This window comes from Cydia pomonella, chromosome 12 (assembly GCF_033807575.1).
Source record: "Cydia pomonella isolate Wapato2018A chromosome 12, ilCydPomo1, whole genome shotgun sequence".
Classification (NCBI taxonomy): domain Eukaryota; kingdom Metazoa; phylum Arthropoda; class Insecta; order Lepidoptera; family Tortricidae; genus Cydia; species Cydia pomonella.
Genome location: NC_084714.1, coordinates 8,753,998 through 8,775,337, shown reverse-complemented (window position 1 = coordinate 8,775,337; position 21,340 = coordinate 8,753,998). Strand labels below are relative to the sequence as shown.

The window sequence follows — 21,340 nt, the reverse complement described above, 5'->3', positions numbered from 1 at the left end:
TACTTTTTTCTTCAGCGCGTACACATTCCAGGCAGTTAGCACATAGCCAAAACCTCTTTTCATTTATCATCATCCATATGTTATGCTAATGTACCTAAAATGTTGTCCTTGCTCAAATTTGTGAATCCAGTCCGTTCCTTTTGCACACTTTTAGTATCTATAATTTAGCTGATGCGTGCTTACTTGCACATTGTAAGTCTTGGAGGATGTAACAACTGGAGTGGCCTTTTAGAGCTTACCCCTCTGTCGAATACCTCGGCCAATGGTCATATGTATTGTATGGCCTGACGTTTATCTGACATGGCTATTTGTACGTTACGTACAAATTTTTATAGATTTGACGCGCCCCTCCCCCGCAAAAATCGGCCGACTGTTATGTACAGAAAATTACGTCTCCAGTTGTTAAATCCTCCAAGTTGTAAGTAGTTTCTAAGAACTTTCTCCTTAATAATATACTTGCCTACAACTGACATTCTAGTTTAAGATTTATCGCGTGTCACTAACCAACTGCCAAACATTAATATTGTCATGTTGAGCGAGTGTATTGGCCCCTACCAAAACTATCGACTATCGAGATTACAGGACAGTTCTCCATTTTCAGAAGAAAGCATTTTTTGGTCTCGACAGAAAATTGAGTACATAGGTATTGCAATTAGTCAACGGTTTTCCAAATATAGTACCAACCTAAAGAGTATGCCAGAGTGAACTCAACCGCAACACAACATCAGTAATTGCATTGACATGGACAGACCTTACGGGCACTATAAGAATGGTGCTAGTTCAGTGGTGTCACTCACGAATTCGAGCCAATCATACTGACCATCCCAATCGGTTTGTGGCGTTCGACTGCACTGTTGGCTTTAAATTCGTGTGCGTGACACCGCTGTACTGGCCCCATTCTTATTGCCCGTAAGGCCCGTCCTTAGATATATGTCAATAAGTAATTGGGGAACATTCCCCAAAATATTATGAGAGAGATCAACTTTTTAGGCTTTGTAATCACTCCTTGTAATGTAACTACATTTTAGTCAAATTTAGGAATACTCTGTGTATAAATTAAATTGTGAGTGACACGCGAAAGCCACTCACTGCTAAATCGATGATTGGAATAAGTATTTGGAATCAGGTATTTTTAGTGTACTTACACAAGTGTAAGTACACTAAAAATACCAGTATTTGAAAAAATAAACCTAACTCTGAGAAACTAATGCACAAACAGTAGGTAGGCAGTGAAGTCTACTTTTCTACATACATATGCGATCGATAAGTTAGGTATATGGTTTTAATAGGTCAAAAGACATGTAAACCATTTTGGTGCAGTGAGTGGTAGACTTAAAAACTATGTTGTGAATTTTTGCATATCTCTTTCTCTCTCGTCTCGCTAGGGCTTAGCCTGATTAGGAATTGTGATTTAGATGCCTTTAGCACGGTGGCATTAGGTGACTAGCTTTTAATAATTTTACTAATACTAAGAAATGCTGCCACTGTAGCTTTGTTACAAATTCGTGTATCTGTCGTATATAATTCATTGTTTGTTTAATAAGTGTAATATTTTTTATTTCAATATTCTGAATGCCAGAACTACCTCACCTTGTAGAATAATTTCTTAAATATAGCCGTTGAAACAAGTTTTTCAGTAAAAAGAGCGAGAATTTCAAATTTTCTCTGAAACGATAACCCTTCGCACCAACATTTTTTAAATTTGCCGCTATTTTCTATTGACGGAAATGGCTTGACATGCTATAGATAGGCAGCTCTAGAGAAAAGTTACACCTGTAATAGAAATTTCTATTATGCAAAGGTGCATACCATTCTTTTGCTTACAGCTCACATTCGTCTGGTTAAAGCTGTAATAAATGAACCTAAGTATACAAATCTGAAGTTACATTTTCACATCAATTCGCTAAACTCACTTGTTACTTACCATTGGGGTAGTTCTAGCTTTATGTTTCGTTCGCGGCACCTTTCTCAATAAATACAATTTTCAATCGCTTTTACTTACCGAATACCTGTTTACTTTACCAAGGGATGTGAGTGCCTTTGGGAAGAGTTCCTTCTCTTTAATAACTTCTAATGTTCCGAACTCATGCTGAGTGTCAGTTAGACATGCAGATATGCCTCATAAATTCTCATATTTTTTTTATTTAACCTTTATTGCAATACAACAAAATACAAATGGCGGACTAAATGCCTTAAAGGCATTATCCACTAATCAACCATTGGGTCCAACGGAAGCTTACAACTGGTGCGGAAAAGAAACCCAGTAAAGAGAGATAAAAGTCACCTATTTAAATAATACTAATAGTATATAATACTAATAGTATAGTATTGCTATATGTGAGATCCTATAATTGGCTCTGTGTCACTATTTATGTTGTTATTAGCATAGTTATAGCTGTTGGTTCTCCATGTAAATAAAATAAATAAATAAATAATAATACTAGTATGTAGTAATCGCATATAGTACTATTTTTGTATAGGCATTGAAATGTTCTATTTCCAAAATGGAAGTTTCCTTTACTTGTTGTGAAATTTTCCCTTAGTTTTCGAGAACTTCTCAAATTTATTTGGGAACTTTCCGCAACTTGCACATATGTACGACCCTTGGTAAAGTCAGCAGATAAAAAAAGTGGCTGTCAAAGAAATAATAAAGACCTGTTTTACTGTGTTATCCTACTTCGATCCATCACAACTGACAATATTTTATGAAAATTTTAAGAGCACTATTTTGTCAGGTAGTTGAAGTGTTACGTGGAACATCAGAAAGATCGGTATTTTTACATTATTGTATGTTTGGAAACTGTAGGTAAAGTCTTGGTTCATATTTACACCCGATTCATAACGATTATATGAGAGTTGAATATTTATCGAAACACACTTGGAGATCCCAGTTTTGAGAAATATTTTTATACCTGTGTTACCATATGCACTTAAATTGTGGTTCTTTGTTGAAGTTTGAATAATTTTAAAATCAAAAGCAATATTGTATGATAATGCCATGCCAACCAAATGACATGGTGTGATTGTAACTGTATATTTTTAATAAAAAAATATTATAAACTACTTTAGTTTCATTTCCAATAAATTATGATAATTTTAAAGTTCCCTTCAATAATCTGCACGTATAGCCCCCTCCAGACTATATGCGTGAATCGCGGCGCGACTTCGCGGAGAGAACATATCGCGACATTGACGTATGACTCCACAAACAAATTCACGGCGATTTCGCGGCGGCAAAGCATCAGCTGATCAAATTTAAATGTGAGCTAAGTATGTGTTAGACTTGCATGTCGCACTTTGCGCCTCTTTTGACGCAGGCCAAAAAACGAGAAATATGGAAGGTAGAGGCAAGGAACAGAATCTCCATATACCAATAAGTGTCCGACAAAAAACCATAAATAGGTGGCGCTACAATACCTAGAATACCTACTTGAGAAAAAATCTAATCATAGACAGCGCACTTCACTCCGTCAATAACGCCTAGGTTTTTAGCTACTCTAGCGCTACTCTGGAGAGATTTGGAACTATTATTTATAGCTAAAAGCTGGACACTTTTGCAACAGTTCTGCCTAATAGGAGATTCTGTTCCTTGCCTCTACCTTCCATAACGAGAAACAAGGCGCGAAATCGACGCCACACACGTTCGTGGCTTCGCTCGAGAATGCCTTATGACATCTATTTAAGGCAATTTGGAACAAAATTTCATGGATTTAAGTACCAATTACATCCACACTTCCCGATTTCGGTCCTGATAATCGTTTTCCGCTTCACGGAATATCAGCACATCGTTGACAATATTTGAAATGTAAAAAATCAAAATTCGCAAATTGCGGGGATCTTTCTCTTTTAGTCTTATTAACACGTAATTAGAGTGAAACTTTGATTTACGCGGTTATAGCCCTGATAAACTGTGAATGTTAACAAATGCAAATTGGCACTTAACAGCACAATCTTAACTGAACATCGGTGCACCTTATACAGTGTGTCCCAAGCCATTGGACAAAGCCGAAATGTACATATGCATTAGTGTATTTAGAACCAGTGTACAAAGTATCATAACAACCGGTGTAGCGGTTTCGAAGAAATTAACAAATTACCATTTTTTACTTTGGAGCAGCCTGTATGTGTTTGTAGCTCCTAAGGTAATATCCTCAAAGAATAGTATGGAACCTTCTTCGAACTTTTTGATTATCTTTTTTATTTATGACACTAATTAACTTTCGAAAAGTGTCACCATTATCCAATATTTCTAACAAATTGTCAAAAACAGTGCCAAAGATTGACACAGATTGACATTTTTTTTTATCTTTTGTTCTAATTAAATAGTTATTTGGACAACAAGAGAGCAAAGTTTGATATTTCTGCGAGTGCTTGTTTTGAGTCCCGTGCAAGCGAAAGATTCTATAATAGATGAATCTAAAGCTAGCGAGTGAATCTAAATTAGAATCTTGAGCGTAGTAAGGGACTCAAAAGCGCACGAGATGTAAATAACTTTGATCTCGTGTAGTACACAAAAATTTTCACGTCAGTCAGCCATCAAAAAATACAACCTGAAAAAATGTAATCCGTCTTCATCACTATTTCACTCATGTTTTCTGAAGGTATTCTAACAATTAACTTTAATTACCGCAATAAAACAAAACGAAAGAAAAATTTCAATAAAATGATACGAAAAGAATGAATTAACGAACATCAATTGACAGTTTAATTACTCAACTTTTTTTGTTAAAAAAACTTTGTAAGATACGGTCCGAATTGCGGATACTACTAACTATAGTAGAGATCGTTAAAAGTCGTTAAGTAGAATTATTTACTGCATAACAATTGCGTAAATTTGTATAAGTATATTGTTTTGATTATACAAAAATACGTAATTTATGGTATTTTTAATAAATTATAAACTTTTATTTCATTAATTAATTATAACGAATGAAGACTCGTAGGGTGTTTTGGAACGATGCGGTCTGACTTATTTCGGGGGTCTATTATAAACCGTCAATATATTGTTGAATTACGTATGCACTTTTTGTCTCTCTTTTTGCTAATGACGTGAAAGGGACAAAGACAATAGAATCCAAATACTTCGAACCTGTATTAGGCCCCGCACGTTGAAATGACATTCGAATATGAAGGTCACTTGAATGTTATTTTGTCTCACTTAGTGAGCAAAATGCGATTTTGCTCACTGTTTTTAAGCAGCAAATTACCCTTGCTCCAGCTGCTGACGTGAAATAGTTATTTGTACAACAAGAGAGCAAAGTTTGATATTTCTTCGAGTGCTTGTTTTGAGTCCCGTGCAAGCGAAAGATTCTATAATAGATTCATGAGCGTAGCGAGTGAATCTAATTTAGAATCTTGAGCGTAGTAAGGGACTCAAAAGCGCACGAGATGTAAATAACTTTGATCTCGTGTAGTACACAAAATTTTTCACGTCAGTCAGCCATCAAAAAAAACAACCTGAAAAAATTTAATCCAGACGGACGGATCACTATTTCACTAATGTTTCCTGAAGGTATTCTAACAATTAACTTTAATTACCGTAATAAAACAAAACGAAAGAAATTTCAACAAAATAATACGAAAATAATGAATTAACGAACATCAATTGACAGTTCAATCGACAACTTTTTTTTGTAAAAAAAAACACTAAGATCCGGTCCGAATTGCGGATACTGCTATTTGTCAACTATAGTAGAGATCGTTAAAAGTAGTTAAGTAGAATTATTTACTGCGTAACAATTGCGTAAATTTGTATAAGTTCATTGTTTTGATTGTATAATAAAATACGTAAAATATGGTGTTTTTATTAAATTTTAAACTTTTATTTCATTAATTAATTATTACGAATGAAGACTCGTAGGGTGTTTTGGAACGATGCGGTCTGACTTATTTCGGGGGTCTATTATAAACCGTCAATATACCGTTGAATTACGTATGCACTTTTTTGTCTCTTTCTTTTTGCTAATGACGTGAAAGGGATAAAGATAATAGAATCCAAATATTTCGAACTTGTATTAGCCCCGCACGTTGAAATGACATTCGAATCTAAAGGTCACTTGAAAGTTATTTTGTCTCACTCAGTGAGCAAAATGCGATTTTGCTCACTGTTTTTAAGCAGCAAATTGCCCTTGTTCTAGCTGCTGACGTGAAAAAAATATTAACGTCAGAGCATTCCTTAGAAGTAACCCTACGTGGGATTTCAGGGTATGTCCAATGACTAAGGTATATGTTTGCAATTAGGTTACAAATTTTCAGTTAACAGTGTGGAACAAAGAGTAAAGTAAGTGTGTGGAAGATGGTACCTTGCAAGCACTTGGACTCATGATGTGACGGTGAATGGGTAAAACAATATGTACTTCTATGTATAAAGTAAACTTTCTTTGAAGCTGAATTGGTATACGGGTTAAATAAGACAAGTTTCGTAATATATCAATATTGTTATGTAGATATTTACTTATATTAAAACTGGAGCTAAAACATTTTAATTTATATATCTAACATTATCTGTTAAAATTTCATTCAACAATGATTCACAAAACTTTATGAACTGTCGTATTGCACCTTCAAATTTGCTATTTCAGTTACAAAAATAATTTGAATTTGTATTCGGAATGAAGGAAGCATTCTTACATCTAGATAATATTGGCCTATCAATCGTCTCCATTCCTTACAATAATTTTATAAACCAATCAATGTCGGAGTTGACGTTCATTAGTAATTCCCCATTGTGTTTATGGAAGGTGGAGGTAAGGAATGGAATCTCCATATACCAAAAAGTTTCATCAAAAAACCTTAAATAGGTGGCGCTGCAATCCCTAGAATACTTGAAAAAAAAAATCAAATCATAGACAGCGCACGTCAATAACGCCTAGGTTCTTAGCTATTATTTATAGCTGACAACTGGACACTTTTGCATCAGCTCCGCCTATGGAGATTGCAATCCTTACCTCTACCTTCCATAATTGTGTTGCAAAACCGCATGTCAAATATCCGTAAGTAACGCTTGTATTCGACATGTACGTCAATCGGGCCAGATAGGTTATAGGATTTTCAATACAATATTACTCCTCAATGATTGGGGTAAAGTACCTATTCACAAAAATGAAGTCGACGTCGACTTACTTAACTTTAATTGACAACCATAAATTACGAAAAATAAGCGTCATTACATTTTTTTTATAAAAATCTAACAACTCAATGCAACAAATGCGCGGGTAAAATGGCGAGTGGAGGGCGATGCTCGATGTACAAATAAATGATAGCGAGTAAGTATTTACAGGTCGATTAGCCTAACTGGCAAGAAGCTTGAAACTTTATTTTTTATATAAAAAAATACATATAGTGTCTGTTCTAAATAAACAATTTCATTAAATGATTTATCGAAACTAAATATTTTAAATATAGGTACTAAAACAGTTCAATGCTTTTTTTTTACATATTTAACATGTAAAAGTAATCTACTTAGAGTCCTTTATCGCACTCAAAGGGCTAAAGAAGCTGCTGACACAAACATCAAATGAAATAGTAGTTCGTTAATCGAGAGATGAAAGGCACTCATTTCAGTCGAGGGAGTTTAGCCAATAGTCCGAGACTGAAATGGTGCCTTTCATCCAAATTAAACACTACTTTTTATTCCGAAGACAGGGAGAGTAAAATACATGTGTATTCAAAAACCATGACTAAGTTTATAATGAACTTTTATATATTTTTTAAGGTAATTAAATATCAGAATGGAATGTGTACAACAAATCCATATAAAATCAAATTTTAATTGCTAGTAAAACATGTTAAAAAAACGAACTTGGAAAGTAAAACGCCAGAACAGGCACGTATCATTTTCTGCATACTTTATATATAAACAATGATGAGGAATTAAAAGTATATATGTTGTAAAAGCCAATGTGTCTTGCTCGCACATATTGCAAACGTATGAAATGTTTTTACTACGCAGTAGGAATTAGTAATAATAATGTTTTTTTATTTTAATTATATGTCTACAAAATATCACTCGGTTTTGTGTTGAACAGGCAATATGGTATTTTTCTGTTTGAAATAAATATGGAGTCATTTATTCTAGGATACAATTATACTTGGTTTTAATAAATTATAAAATACGCGTAATTGTCTTATGTTAACATATACACATTGACAACTAAAGTATTAAGTAACATTATTTTAATATTAATGTTTAATTGTTCGTACATAATACAGATATATAAGTAAAGAAAGGTGTAGAGGCAGAAATATCTTTAAGGCAATATATTGCAATAGGTTGAATATAAAAGGTGGAATTGAACAGCATTGGATATTTAAATACAAAAGAAAATAAGTAATGTTAGTGATAGTGTGAACATAAGTATATTAACGCATGTAGTTAAAACAAGATTAGGTATACTGACCCTTATGAAAAAAATACAGTTGAAAACCTAAATAAATTAACTTACAACTGGGTGCCTAGCCACAGTGCCAATCGTTTACGCTCCATAGCGTAGCGTAGTCTCTTACATCAATCGTCCATATTAGTGCGATAGACATTGGCTTTTCGTTCGCCTCAGAGCGTAAAAGATTGGTATCTTGGCTACGTACCCTGCTATTTATATTTATAGGTAGGCTTTCACTTCAAATGTTAGGAGTTTAATAAAAATAAATCTATTGTAAATTGACAGGCTGTCAAATAATTATCCAATTTGTTAAGGCATCAAGATATAAGCGCTCCGTGTCCTTAGAATGAAATTGGAAGCGATCCTTGTGAATGAATATACAATATCCAACCCAATACTCTTCCTTATATCAGTCTTTTAAGGCGAAGGGTAGGGCAAGCTCTTTCGATACAAACTTTGTGCGCGTTTTTCTTCGCTTGTGTTTGCGCTAGTTATTATTTTTGGTAAATATGCTTATTTTTCTGTTAGCTAGGGCTTGGATGTATTCTTTTTTTTGTATTTTTGTATTGTTATTTTTATATATGCGTATATCCAATATATACAAGCAAAAAATGAAATTAAATGCTATAGTGCCAAAACTAACGAATAAAACTTGCACAAGGTTTGTATAGAGAATGCCTTGCCCTACCCTGCGCCTTAAAGTAATTCCATATGTGTAGCCGAAGTGAGGAGACTGACTTAGTGTTGGTTAAGACTCAAGTCCTTTGAGTCCTCTCTGCTGAAAGACTCGACTCGGTTTTTCAGAATATAGTCCCTAAGTCGAAACTCGAGTTCTTATCGAGACATGTCTTCTGTAAAGACTGGAGTCCTTTAAAGATAACTCTTAAATTATGTAAAAAAAATTGTGAAAACAATTGTCTCCACATTAAATTCAAGGGTAAGTTACACATCATTTAATAAAGCCTTCCTTAGTGTTCATTTAGATAAAACATAAATTTTTTTGACGAAATCTTTATCCGAAGGCACGAGTCCGTTAAGTTGCGCTTAAAAGACGTCCCTTTAAGTTTTGCTTATAAGACTCAATAAAGGATTCGACTCGGGCTTACTTTTAAGTCTTTACTCGTAAGTTTTTAAAGCACTGAGTCGCGTAAAAACGAGTCGAGCTCTTCACATTTGGACTCAAAATACTCGAGTTCCTACCAACACTGGACCGGCTGTTGTTAGGCGAGGCGAGTCCTTTATTGAGTATTTTTAAGAGCAACTCAAAAGGACTCGAGCCTCCGAATAAAGATTCCGTCAACAATTTTATAGGTTTTACCAGAATAACAGTAAAGAAATGATGTGTTATTGTATGATTTGTGTACAGTCACGTCTGAAAACATCGACACGATCGAAGTGCCAAAAATATGTATACACGCCTTTATGGCCCATATATTAGGGTAGTGTATACATATTTTTGGCACTTTGTCCGTGTCGATATTTTCAAACGCGACCGTACCTATTCCAGGAATATTACTTAAAACAATGCATATCGAAATTTAGCAAAGAAAGAAATTAAGAGTTCTCTGAAAAGGACCCAAGTCTCTATAAAAGACTCGAGTCTTTGACAAGTTGAAAAGAACACGACTTTAGACTTAAATATGTGAGCCTCAGAAACGGAGTCCAAAGCAGAGGACTCAAAGGACTCGAGTCTTAACCAACACTAGCTGTTGTTGCCCTAACTTAAGTCAACGGGTAAATAATTCCTTGCTACCTATTTCCTAATTTCTACACAAATATTTAAACACCAACATATACGTGTGATACTTATGTAAATGCTTCCGTCGTTTTAAATATTATCGTTTGAATCTTAGTTAAATAAACATAAAAAGTTATTGTCATGGAAAGCAAATCTCAATTTGTAAGCTTCGTATAATCTGTGCGAAAGAAAATCTATGAATTATCTACATACATACACAACTGCTTCTTTGTTTTTTATATATTTAGGAACTCGGAAACACGACACGGAATAGTCGAGCAAATATATGTATATCAAAGACTAGCGAATAATAAAAACTGCTAATCTTCATTAAAAATTGCGTACTTCGTCCTCGCCCAAACTTATTCACTGGATTACAGTCGTCATACTACAAAAGTGAAGACAACGCGATTGAGAATATTTTTATTACGAAAAAACGCAACTTTAAATAAAGCTTACCAATCCTATTTATTATTGAATAGTTTCTTTTTTCGTTTTTTTATTTATATTTACATTATATTTGCTCTCCTATAGCCGCTTTTACAATTTTGGAACTGGACGGCGAAGCATTATGAAGCTTATTTAGTCATGGTTAAGGATTATTATAACAGATCCATACTCGTAAATAGAAGTCTAATATGAATTTTACGAACCGATTTTAACCTATTGACCGCCACAGTCGGCTCTGGCCGTCATCAGAAAGTCTTGCCAAGGACGCCAACGTCGGCTACAGACAGCTTCGCCAATTGAATAGGAAATTTCGCGGAACTCCATAAAGTTCAGTTTCGCTTAAATAATCGCGTCTGCCTGGCGTCCGGGGCGCGGCATATTCCTTCGCCGTCTGGCGTTCAAGAGGTTAACAGCACGCTTCATGTTTTGTCTAAAAACGAATAGCAAAACTGATCCGTAGATGTTGAACGTTTAAATGCAACTTTTTTTATCAATGCAGTGCAGAAGCGTGCTAAACGAGATCATACCTTAAAACTTTTCTGTTTAACTTATATGTAATATGAATAAAATACATATGGAATTCTTAATTAATCTATAATTATACAGGGTAACATCAGAAATGTAATCATAAATCACCTTTTCAGACTATGAGGAAATTAATCAATTTTATAAAATTGTAATTAAAAATAAATTACTCTGTAAATCACGGTAAGTAGTCCCGGTATTTGAAACATAAATTGTATGGGAATGTCATACTATCTCGGAGTGTAGGCAGTCCAAGTCAGCAGATAATCATATTCACTATTTACAATTAATAAAAAAAAAACTATTAGAACTTAACTTTCTCCCTTAATTCTTCATGTCTTGTTAATTCTGATCCCTTCTCTGATTTCACCCTGCATAGGCAACAGGATATTCGTAAAAAGCGTCACGTTTCGTGGAGCCTGGCTAGCAATAGTTTAACTAATTTCAAGAAGGCGCCACTGTCGCGCAGTGGTGCCCATCTGTCGACTATGGTCGGGATTCATTAGTTACATTTGGGTGCATTCTTGTTTGTCCCCGACCCACGAGGACGAGGCGGGCACAGGTGAACGATTAATTCCTATTTGTCCCACCGGGCACAGATAGGTATGAATCGTTCTCATTTGTCGTACATCATGCACGTTGGGCACAAAACCAATATCATACTGTTGGATTAGTTCCCTATTGATGGAAAAATAAAAGTAAAAATACTGCAAGTTTATTTATACGTGACGCTTTTTATGAAGGACTCGTTTTATAAGATGTCACTGTATACATGAATACACTATATCTGTACATTCTGTAATCATTTTACAGTTTCTACTTACAAATCTATACACATTATATATTTTAATCGAGCCGTGGTCGTCGGGGTATCATCCTTGTTAAATATAATATAACACAATATATCATATCAACACATCGAAGGCAAATGGTACACATTTATTAGAGACGACTAAATAATAAAGATTTCTAATTTCCATACAATGTTGCGGTTCTTATTTCTTCGAAGTTTCAGTCAAATGTTTTATTATGGTGTAAGTATCAACAGTACAACACCTCTGTTTAAAGGGAGGACTCAGTGCATTAAAGTAAGATAGTCCCATTTTTCTTTTTTTTTATTCTAGTTCAAGCTTTGGCTGGGTCGATGTGAGCAAGTGTCCATAAATATTTATTTAGTTAACCGCCTTTTTGATGGAAATTTATTTTATGGAGTTAGCAGTCTTTAATATTTAATCGTCACTGACATTACTATACAATAGTCCCAGTTTTTCATATTATATGAAAAACAATTCTTTGGCCGTTCATATTTATGCCCATAACATACGAAGTTCTCTTGATATGTTGATGAATTAGCTTTTTGTAGTGATTTGGCCATTAACAGCAAGCATTTCTTATTTCTTACGTATAAAATACGTAGTATGAAAAAGTCTTCATACTTAGTGAGTCTTTAGCCAATTATTAAGCACATATTGATCGAGAAACTGGTACATTACTCTTTTAGAAAAGTAAGCAATGGGACATAAACGTTATATGACACTTAGAACTTGTAAAAAGATCTAAATTGCTCTGAATTATCCTAAATGTGGCTTTATTTCTGATGATCAGTGCTAAATAGGTATAAAGGTCCTTATTTACGGCAGAGTTAATTCGTACAAGAGTAGGTAGGTATAACGCTTTAGCGTTATAGTACACCCGATTTTTAGCTTAAGATTGACATCGAAATGAATTCAAGCTCTTACCAAAATATTTTGCTTTCACCATTTGAGTAATTCTGTTGGCAGTTACGCAGTTGCACAAACGTTAATAAGGTCCAATGTCCAACAAAATCATTTCAGGTAACATCTATAGACAAAATAATGGCTTTAAATGAAGGGCTCGACCTATACATATATAATCGAGCTAATTTTACGATGGGATCGACCCCGAAATCGCGAAAAATGTTTGGTTTTTTCATAGAAAACATCGAAATCTGATCAGCCAAAATGTATGAAAACACCAATAAAATTTTCGCGATTTCGAGGTTGGTCCTATAATAAAAGTAGCTCAGTGTAGTATCAAGCCCTCCATTGAAATCACAGTCAAACTATAAGTCGCAGTTAGACTAAGTTGACCACAAAATTTACGATACCGTAGAACAAAATCACCCATACGGCATAAATTGTCGCTTTCAAGTCTACCACAAGCTTCGTCTACGGCCGATACCTATAATTCAATGAAAAGTTTAAGTTCAGTGACATTTACAAAAGATTTTTGAAGGCGTCCGTAACTGGATTTTCTCGACTTTACAGTAAGTAATCGGTGCAGGATGCAGTATTTCTGTCTAACGGCTTATTTAGACGGCGCGCGAACTCGCAAGCAATTTTAGTTACATTGCGGATTATTGAGGTTCCAATTCAGGCCGATCGAATAATTGCAATGTATAGGTAAATTATGCGAAGTCTCGCACCGTCTAAATGAGCCCAAAAGGGCACGGGAACATAACGTAGTCTCGCATCCGCACCATTTCAATCCGATTATTTACCGCCAAATCACAAAGGACCTTCATCTAACGTCAGACTAAGGAACGTTCGTGCAACCACGCGGTGGGGTCGAAGGATGTTCACTGGAACTCGTCGTCGGAACTGAGCAGCGTGGTCTTCTCGTGGTAGTTGGGGGTGTGCGAGATGGTGGCCACGCGCTGCGGCGGCGGCCGGGGCGCCAGCGTCGCGCCCTCCTCGGCGCGCGCGCCCGGCGCCGCCGCGTGCCCGCGCATCACTGCACGACACAACCAGAAGTTACACTTTGGGGTACGTACCCTTGCCCGAGGACCACGGAACGCACGCTCCGACTGGCGTACATTTGCTTCAAACATGTGCACACGCGAATCGTGCGTTACGTGGCCGAGGCGTTAATGGCGTACGCATACCATCACCCACACTGTTAACGGACAATAGGCTAATATTTTAAAAATTATAACAAGTCCGTCAGTTAGATTATAAAAAATATTGGACACGTATTTTTTCTTTTGTCAAACAAAAAAATATGAAAATATAGCCCGTTGAAGTTCCACTTTAGCATAGCGTAACGTCACGACCTCCAATCTCAAAATTTTACGTAATCTTTGCAATTTTTTTAAACAGACAAATGATAAATAAAAGTATAACTTTGACGCGCTTTGTTTTGGAATCTTTTGTTTGATTAAAAAAAGGAAAAAATATGAAAAATTGTTTGGTAATCAACCTGACGGACTTTTTTTTACCCAGAACACCATGTAGTAAACCTTATTGTAAAGATATAAGGTCCACCAACGTTTGAGAGTCAGAATCAAAAGCCAAGCCAGCACCATTTCTATAGAACGTAAGGGTGATGATGACCATCCAACAGGGAGGTAGTTGTACAGCATATATTTTAAACATCTTACTATACTTTGTGACTTGAACTCGTATATCACTATAATACGAAACGATTTTTACTATGGGACTCGTCCCGAAAGGTTTCCATGAAACAGAAATGATCTTTCTCGCGATTCGTAATTTATTCCATATTCATTAAATAACCTATAACGTGGACCTTGTGTCCAGTTAGCAAAGTATGACCAGACTTTTAAAAAATATCCTGAGTTACTGTGCAGTTATTAGGTATGATTTATACCTACTAATTATCGGATAGCTGTACAGCGTTTGACAAAAAAAAAGCACTCGGAATTTTTTTACTGGACTGAAAAAGAACGTTTTTAAAAAATATATACTTTTGGAATAATGAACTACTTGTGTGAATAATAAAAAAATAATGTGGTTTCGAATCCATTTTCAAAGACTTTTTCTTATGTAATAGTATTATTTTTCTATAGTTCGTGTCTCCACGATAACGCGCAGATTTGTTAAATCTGACCTTTAACCTTTTGACCGCCAAAGACGTCGTATGACGCGCGCGGCTACAGCCCAATATCAACCTTCATGCGTACCGACAAGGTTCACGATTACGCGCCGCGTACGATAGGCGTGGCGTTCAAAAGGTTAATAACATGGCAATGGCACGATCTGAAGTGTAGTGTGACAGTAAAATTGTGATGTTACATATCATGTAACATTGTGCGATCGCTTAAAATAAACGGACGTGGCACTGAATCGTGTAGTGTATGATTGTTATGATTTGATAAACTATTATATATGTATGTATTAACTTGTCAGTCGGTGACACGTTGTAAGTAGTTGATGTTTATATTATGGAAAACTTAGTTACTTATACCAAAGAGAATTTGAAACAGACGTGTATTGTCAAAAAATGTTTGTAGTACAAAAATTTACTGCCATCTTTCGACACATGATTAAAACTTTTAGAACGCCATTTGACTTTGATCCTTAATCTTTTACTGATACGTGTTAAATTTGTTAAATATTAAAAAGTGGCGCCATCTAATAGATCAAAGGCCAAAGGTATGACAGCATCGTTTCGAGCGATGGCGCCATAACCTTTAGGTTATGCCCGGTAAGATGGCGCTACTTTTTAGGGTTCCGTAGCCAAATGGCAAAAAACGGTCTAATAATAAGTCTTCAAAAATGATATAGAGGTTTCTAATATTTTTTTTTTCTAAACTGAATAGTTTGCGCGTGAGACACTTACAAAGTGGTAAAATGTGTCGTTGCCCCCCCCCCCCCCCCTGTAACTTCTAAAATAAGAGAATGATAAAACTAAAAAAAATATAATATGATGTACATTACCACGCAAACTTCCACCGAAAATTGGTTTGAACGAGATCTAGTAAGTAGTTTTTTTTAATACGTTATAGATGATACGGAACCCTTCATGGGCGAGTCCGACTCGCACTTGGCCGCTTTTTGATAAATAACAAATTTAACACATATCAGTGAAAGAATAAGGATCAAATGGCGTTCTAACAGTTTTAATCATGTGTCGAAAGATGGCAATAAATTTATCTGGCTACAAAGTTTTCTTTGACAATACACCTCTATTTCAAATTTTCTTTGATTATACATAGAGAGGTAGTCTCCGAAAAAACGTGCCCCTTAGTTTGACATCCAAAACAGATGGCGCTGTACTGCGGTGCATGTTTTGCGGTCACTGAATTGTGAAGCGCCATCTCGTTTACCTGTCAAATTCGAAGCACGAATGTGTCCTTATATTTTACACGTCTTATACTAAATATTAACAACTAATTAATGACAATGACAGACATGTATCATATGCAGCATGCGCGCAAATTATTAACATGAAGCAACATAAAAAGTGATTCTTACCTCCTTTATTTCCTTCCAACGCTGATTGGTATTATAGATTCATAAAATTGAAGTTAAAAATAAAGTCCATTTAGAGATAAAATTAAACTTTTATTTATTAGTGAGAGGTCAAGTACAAAGTGTCCTTTTAAAACTGTTAACTGCGATAATCTGCAACTTATATCTAGACAGCACTGTTATAACTAAAGGTGTGTAGTTTATTTAAAGATTTCAAACAGTCACGTATTAAAATAACAATAATCTTAAAATAGAGAAACGTAAATATATTTATAATTTACATATAAGTCAAATATATTAGCCAATGGGTCTGCTTAAACCGGTTTTGACTAATAGCCCAGCGCCTAGCCTATGGGTTAGCGCGTCAACTAATATTATGCTCTATTTCCGTACAAGACGAGATATTATTACAAAGCATATTCACAGCTGTCTTGAAGTCAGAAAACGGTGGACTGTATTCACATACCGTTCTTTGGTCTCTGGGATATGAACATAGGCATGATTTCCCAAGCTATCGACCCTGTGTAAATAATCACAACATAGTCTTCATGCAAATATAATGAATAAAAAACAATCTCATATACACTAATTAGCTTAACAAGAAATTTAGTTTAAAAATCGAAATTACTTCGCTACTCTCCGTTATCAAGCCTAGCTTTCTATTGGATTTTATCCGCTAACTACGGAATAACAAAACAATATACAAAAGAAAGAAATAAAATCACAGAAAAAACATTAAAATACTACGAAATGCTTACGACTCTCCGTTCAAGTAGGCATAATGGGCAGTAAGTACGAAAACTATATGGCAATGATTAGTCCGATTTTGTATGATAGTGTATCAAATTATTTAACAAGTATTTTCATTTAGAGAATATGATCCAGAAGCCTGCCTCATCACTACTAAAAGTGTATTTCAGTATAATTATTTGTCAAGACAATTTAAACCAGTTAGTTGTCAGGGGATTCGTCGGACTAGCCAAAAACCTCATACATTACAAAAATAAAATAAAAAACTTCTTAACAGATATATTAACACAACTTCGAATAGCCGAGCACCGAAAAACCTCTTCGAAACATTTCATATACATTCGGAACGACGATTATATTGACAATGGCTTTATTTGACGTTCATAAGCGCATTGTAATATGCCTATTTGGAAAATAAACTATCTTTATCTTTTGACTGTAACGATCGAGTTTTATTTATTTCTCATTGTTCTTGAACACTGCAGTTTCGTAATAAAATCTCTTCATTTTTGTGTTTGGTACAATCGCCGTCATATATATCGGAGCGGACAAGGCGCTCACCAATATCTGAACACGAGTCCAGTGTCAAGGCGTTAAACTTGTTCAGGTATTTTTGAGCACCTCAACCGCTCCAATATATCTAAAGGCAACTGTTCCAACTTGGTTCTCGGAACACTTATGGGATCACTTTGATATTTCAATTACATATTTTTACTCATAAATAATATCTGTTCGTTATACATATAATGGTAATAAGTCCCTTTGAAGTTCATTGTATAGTCAGCGTCAAATAGTAGCAGAGAAATTAGCCAAATATATTGGAACACGATTTTGTTACCAAATTAAAGATTAGAGGTGTGTTACGATATATATGGTTACTTTAGTTGCTACAAAATATTTGAAGCTGACTGTATCAGAAGCTTTGATCCATGTTAGTGGTGTTTCCATGCTCGGGTGTTACTCGTATGTATATCTATGGTACGGACACAAAACAGCAATGCATTTCATGCACAGCACAGCTATGGCAGAGCTTATAGTTTCTCATAAGGCAGGTGAGAAGTGACATCTGAAAGAAAATAATGGAAATCATAAGAAGGATTCTAAATTCGAATGAGTAGGGAAAAAAAACAACTGTATTGTAGAATGTTATTTTGGAATCACATCTGATTATGAAACTACTAACTGGGAAAATAACTGTAGTAAATATGTGTAATGTAGATCTATTTTGATACCAACGTCATTTTTGTTGATATATATGTGTGTGCCTTTTGTTTATTTTTTACACCGTGTTTTTTAGGGTTCCGTAGCCAAATGGCAAAAAACGGAACCCTTACAGATTCGTCATGTCCGTCTGTCTGTCCGATTATGTCACAGCCACTTTTTTTAACTCCGTGAACTTCGGGGTATGGCTAAGTACCTTTAAGGAATCTCAATGACATAATTAATTTTTCAAAAATTTGTATTTTTTTTTACTTTTTGTTTTTCCAACTAATTAAATGCTGCATTTAGAGTTGTTGTAACCCGGACATTATATAGAGCTCAACCAAACAATTGATATATAAATATCATTTCGAACATGAATTGTCCGAAATAGTACTTGCGTTTAATAACAAAATGTAAACACTAATCAATATGTAAACAGGCCATAATCCAAGTGTACACGCACGTAGGGGGCCTTATCAGATAACAATAAATTATTGATTATCTCCAAAATGGAGTTCATTAGAATACCGGTATGTTTCAGAAAGTAACTTAAGCTCAGGAATGCACCCTTGAAACTAACGGAGTTTAAAAAACACACGGTGTATAAAGAAAATTTCCTAAATAAACTTAGATGAACAAATCACTATCTTGATTGTACTTACATAACCCATAGATCATACATAGTTATCATTCAGAAAACTACATTATATACTTTATCATGTAGGTTCGTTTTACCAAATAGTACAAGTGCCCCAACCTATCCACTCTGTCATACTTGTATAGAAAGCTGGATATGTATGTCAGACAACCGACTTTACATTATGCCCTTTTCTTTCTTTCTGTATTTTCATGACGACGCATACAAATAACAAGTAAGCTACTAGCACTAGCAGCAGTTTAATAGCATTTCTTTATCAGTTGGCATCAGCAAATCTGCTATTTTATCTTAAACTTTATTGCAACGGAATACGACTCAAAGTCACTAAAGGTTTTTAATCTATCACAGTACGGGAGATTAGACAAAACGAGCAAAATAATAATAATGAGGCTACAATGGCATGCGAACTGAGCGAGGCGAGGTATCTTACTCACCGGAGCTGTATTGCGTGTACTGCTGGTACTGCGGGTGGAAGTTGTGGAACGCGTCAGTCATTATGTCCTTGGGGTTCATGGTCTCCTGGAAACGGAAAGAAAAAACATTTAGTTGCACGTAACAAAAAATATAAGACAATAACAGAGTACTCTCCACAAAGGTTGTCTGGAAGAGATCGCTTTTTAGCGATAAGACCGCCTGTTGTCTGCCTCTAAATTTAATCAATGGTTTATTTTTCTTGTATATTTTTACTGAGGTGTGCCAATAAAGAGTATTCTATCTATCTATCTAAAAAAAAAGGAGTTCTGAGGAGATCCGCTTTTCCTCCAACACAATTGTACCAAGGCGCGGCACACAGCCACGTTTTTGTTTCCTAACCTAGTAAATTTATGGCTTAGACTGTTAGTTTATAGTTGAGTATAGGACTCCTCTGAGATGACTAGGAGGAGCGTTAACTGCACTCCATCATACCGCTAGTGTCTGATGCCGACCTCAGGAAAGAAAGAAAAACAGAAGAGATAATATTTTGAATAAAATGAACGGTTCTCTCTAAAACACTTATAATATTTCACTGTTCGTCTGTGTCCGTTTTGTAAATAAAAGTAGTGAATCGATTGCACGAAAGCGGCTGCCATCGAGACGTTATGCAGTCGGGGCATGTAGAACCCACCTTCAAGCTGCTGGAGATGGACTGCATGGTGACGGAGCGGTGCGGGTCGCGGTGCGCGTGCGCGTACACGGCGGCCGGGAAGGCGTAGCGCAGCGCCACGGCCGCCGCCAGCATCTCGATGCAGATGAGGAAGTTCTGGTAGCCGGCCGACACCGTGCCGGCCGTCGTGGGCACGTTGTTCGCGTCCGTGATCGGCATTATTACTTCGGCCTTCTCTAGGATGGCTAGGGCGACGCCTGGGAGGAAATATGTTCAGTTAGGATTAAAACTATCTTTGCTACTTGATTTTTGAGTACACGTAGACTTCGATTTAGAAAGTAAGTATCTCAAAGATTGAGAGATCAACACTATTACGCACTCTTACATATGTATTTAAAATACACACTACTCTGCGACACTTAGTTGCATCTGCATCATATATCATTTCATTCTACAGTCGCCTAAATTGGCTAAATAGAACTAAATTTGGAAATATAGGTTTGTAGGTAAATATGGTTTAAGTGAGTAAATGTGAACGCCACTGAAATATTTGCGATCTCATAATAAATTAATAAGGCGGCTCGGCACCACACATTTGGTGAACGTAAATGATCCGATTGAATCGATTGCACACCAACCGGTAAAGGCCTTCTTGATCGTTCAAAAACGAATGAGAGAGTTGTATTTTATCCACATGTGGGGCAAAGTAATCAGATGCAAATTTTGAGTCGTTTCCTTATGTTAGCTGGTAGAATTGACTTTCAAATGATGATTTTGGATGATAAATATTTTAATTACGTTCATTTGTATTTGATTTAGTTTGTTTTTAATTGTTATTTCATAGTTATTATTTTCCTCGCGTTGGTGTGGTGAAAAATGTTGTGTTTCACTCGGAGGCAAAGTTTGTTTAACCCTCGTGCCTTGAAACCCTCACAACGCTCAAGATTCCACTTCTCGAACCACTCGCTATGCTCGTGGTTCAATTTTGGAATCTTTCGCTTGCTCGGGTATCAATATTAGCACGAGCGGTTAAACAACAACTGCCCCCTTGTAAAACAAATAACTATATTATAATACAGACCTCGAAAACGATGTACGGCATAGCTAATGGATCAACTACTCCGATCAAAAACTAACATTCCAGACAAACTACCGGGGTTTCACTGGGAAGCTGATGATAAATACTTAGATTTATGAAAATTATGTGAGAAGAATGGATTAAACCGTACACACAATGCGTGCTTTTTTGCATTCGTTATAAACGTGATCGTACCTTTATTGGGCGTTTTTCATGCGCACACGCTGTTTTAATTGGCT

General features: G+C 35.6%; 1 protein-coding gene across 2 annotated transcripts in view; it reads right to left on the bottom strand.

Annotated features, from left to right (window-relative positions):
* Positions 1-6,417: 6,417 nt before the first annotated feature.
* The window catches only part of LOC133523431 (transmembrane protein 184B), a 51,662-nt gene continuing 36,739 nt past the window's right edge, over positions 6,418-21,340 (bottom strand). Inside the window, exons 6-9 of one of the 2 annotated variants that reach the window (XM_061859006.1) lie at positions 20,045-20,280; positions 19,374-19,458; positions 10,981-13,848; positions 6,418-10,782 (exon numbers count right to left, since the gene is read on the bottom strand). In XM_061859006.1, coding sequence (XP_061714990.1) covers positions 13,694-13,848; positions 19,374-19,458; positions 20,045-20,280 — 476 coding nt within the window. In that variant the 3' untranslated portion in view covers positions 6,418-10,782; positions 10,981-13,693. Of the gene's footprint in view, positions 10,783-10,980; positions 13,849-16,400; positions 18,145-19,373; positions 19,459-20,044; positions 20,281-21,340 lie in introns of those variants that run through there. The other variant, XM_061859005.1, reaches the window with a different exon arrangement.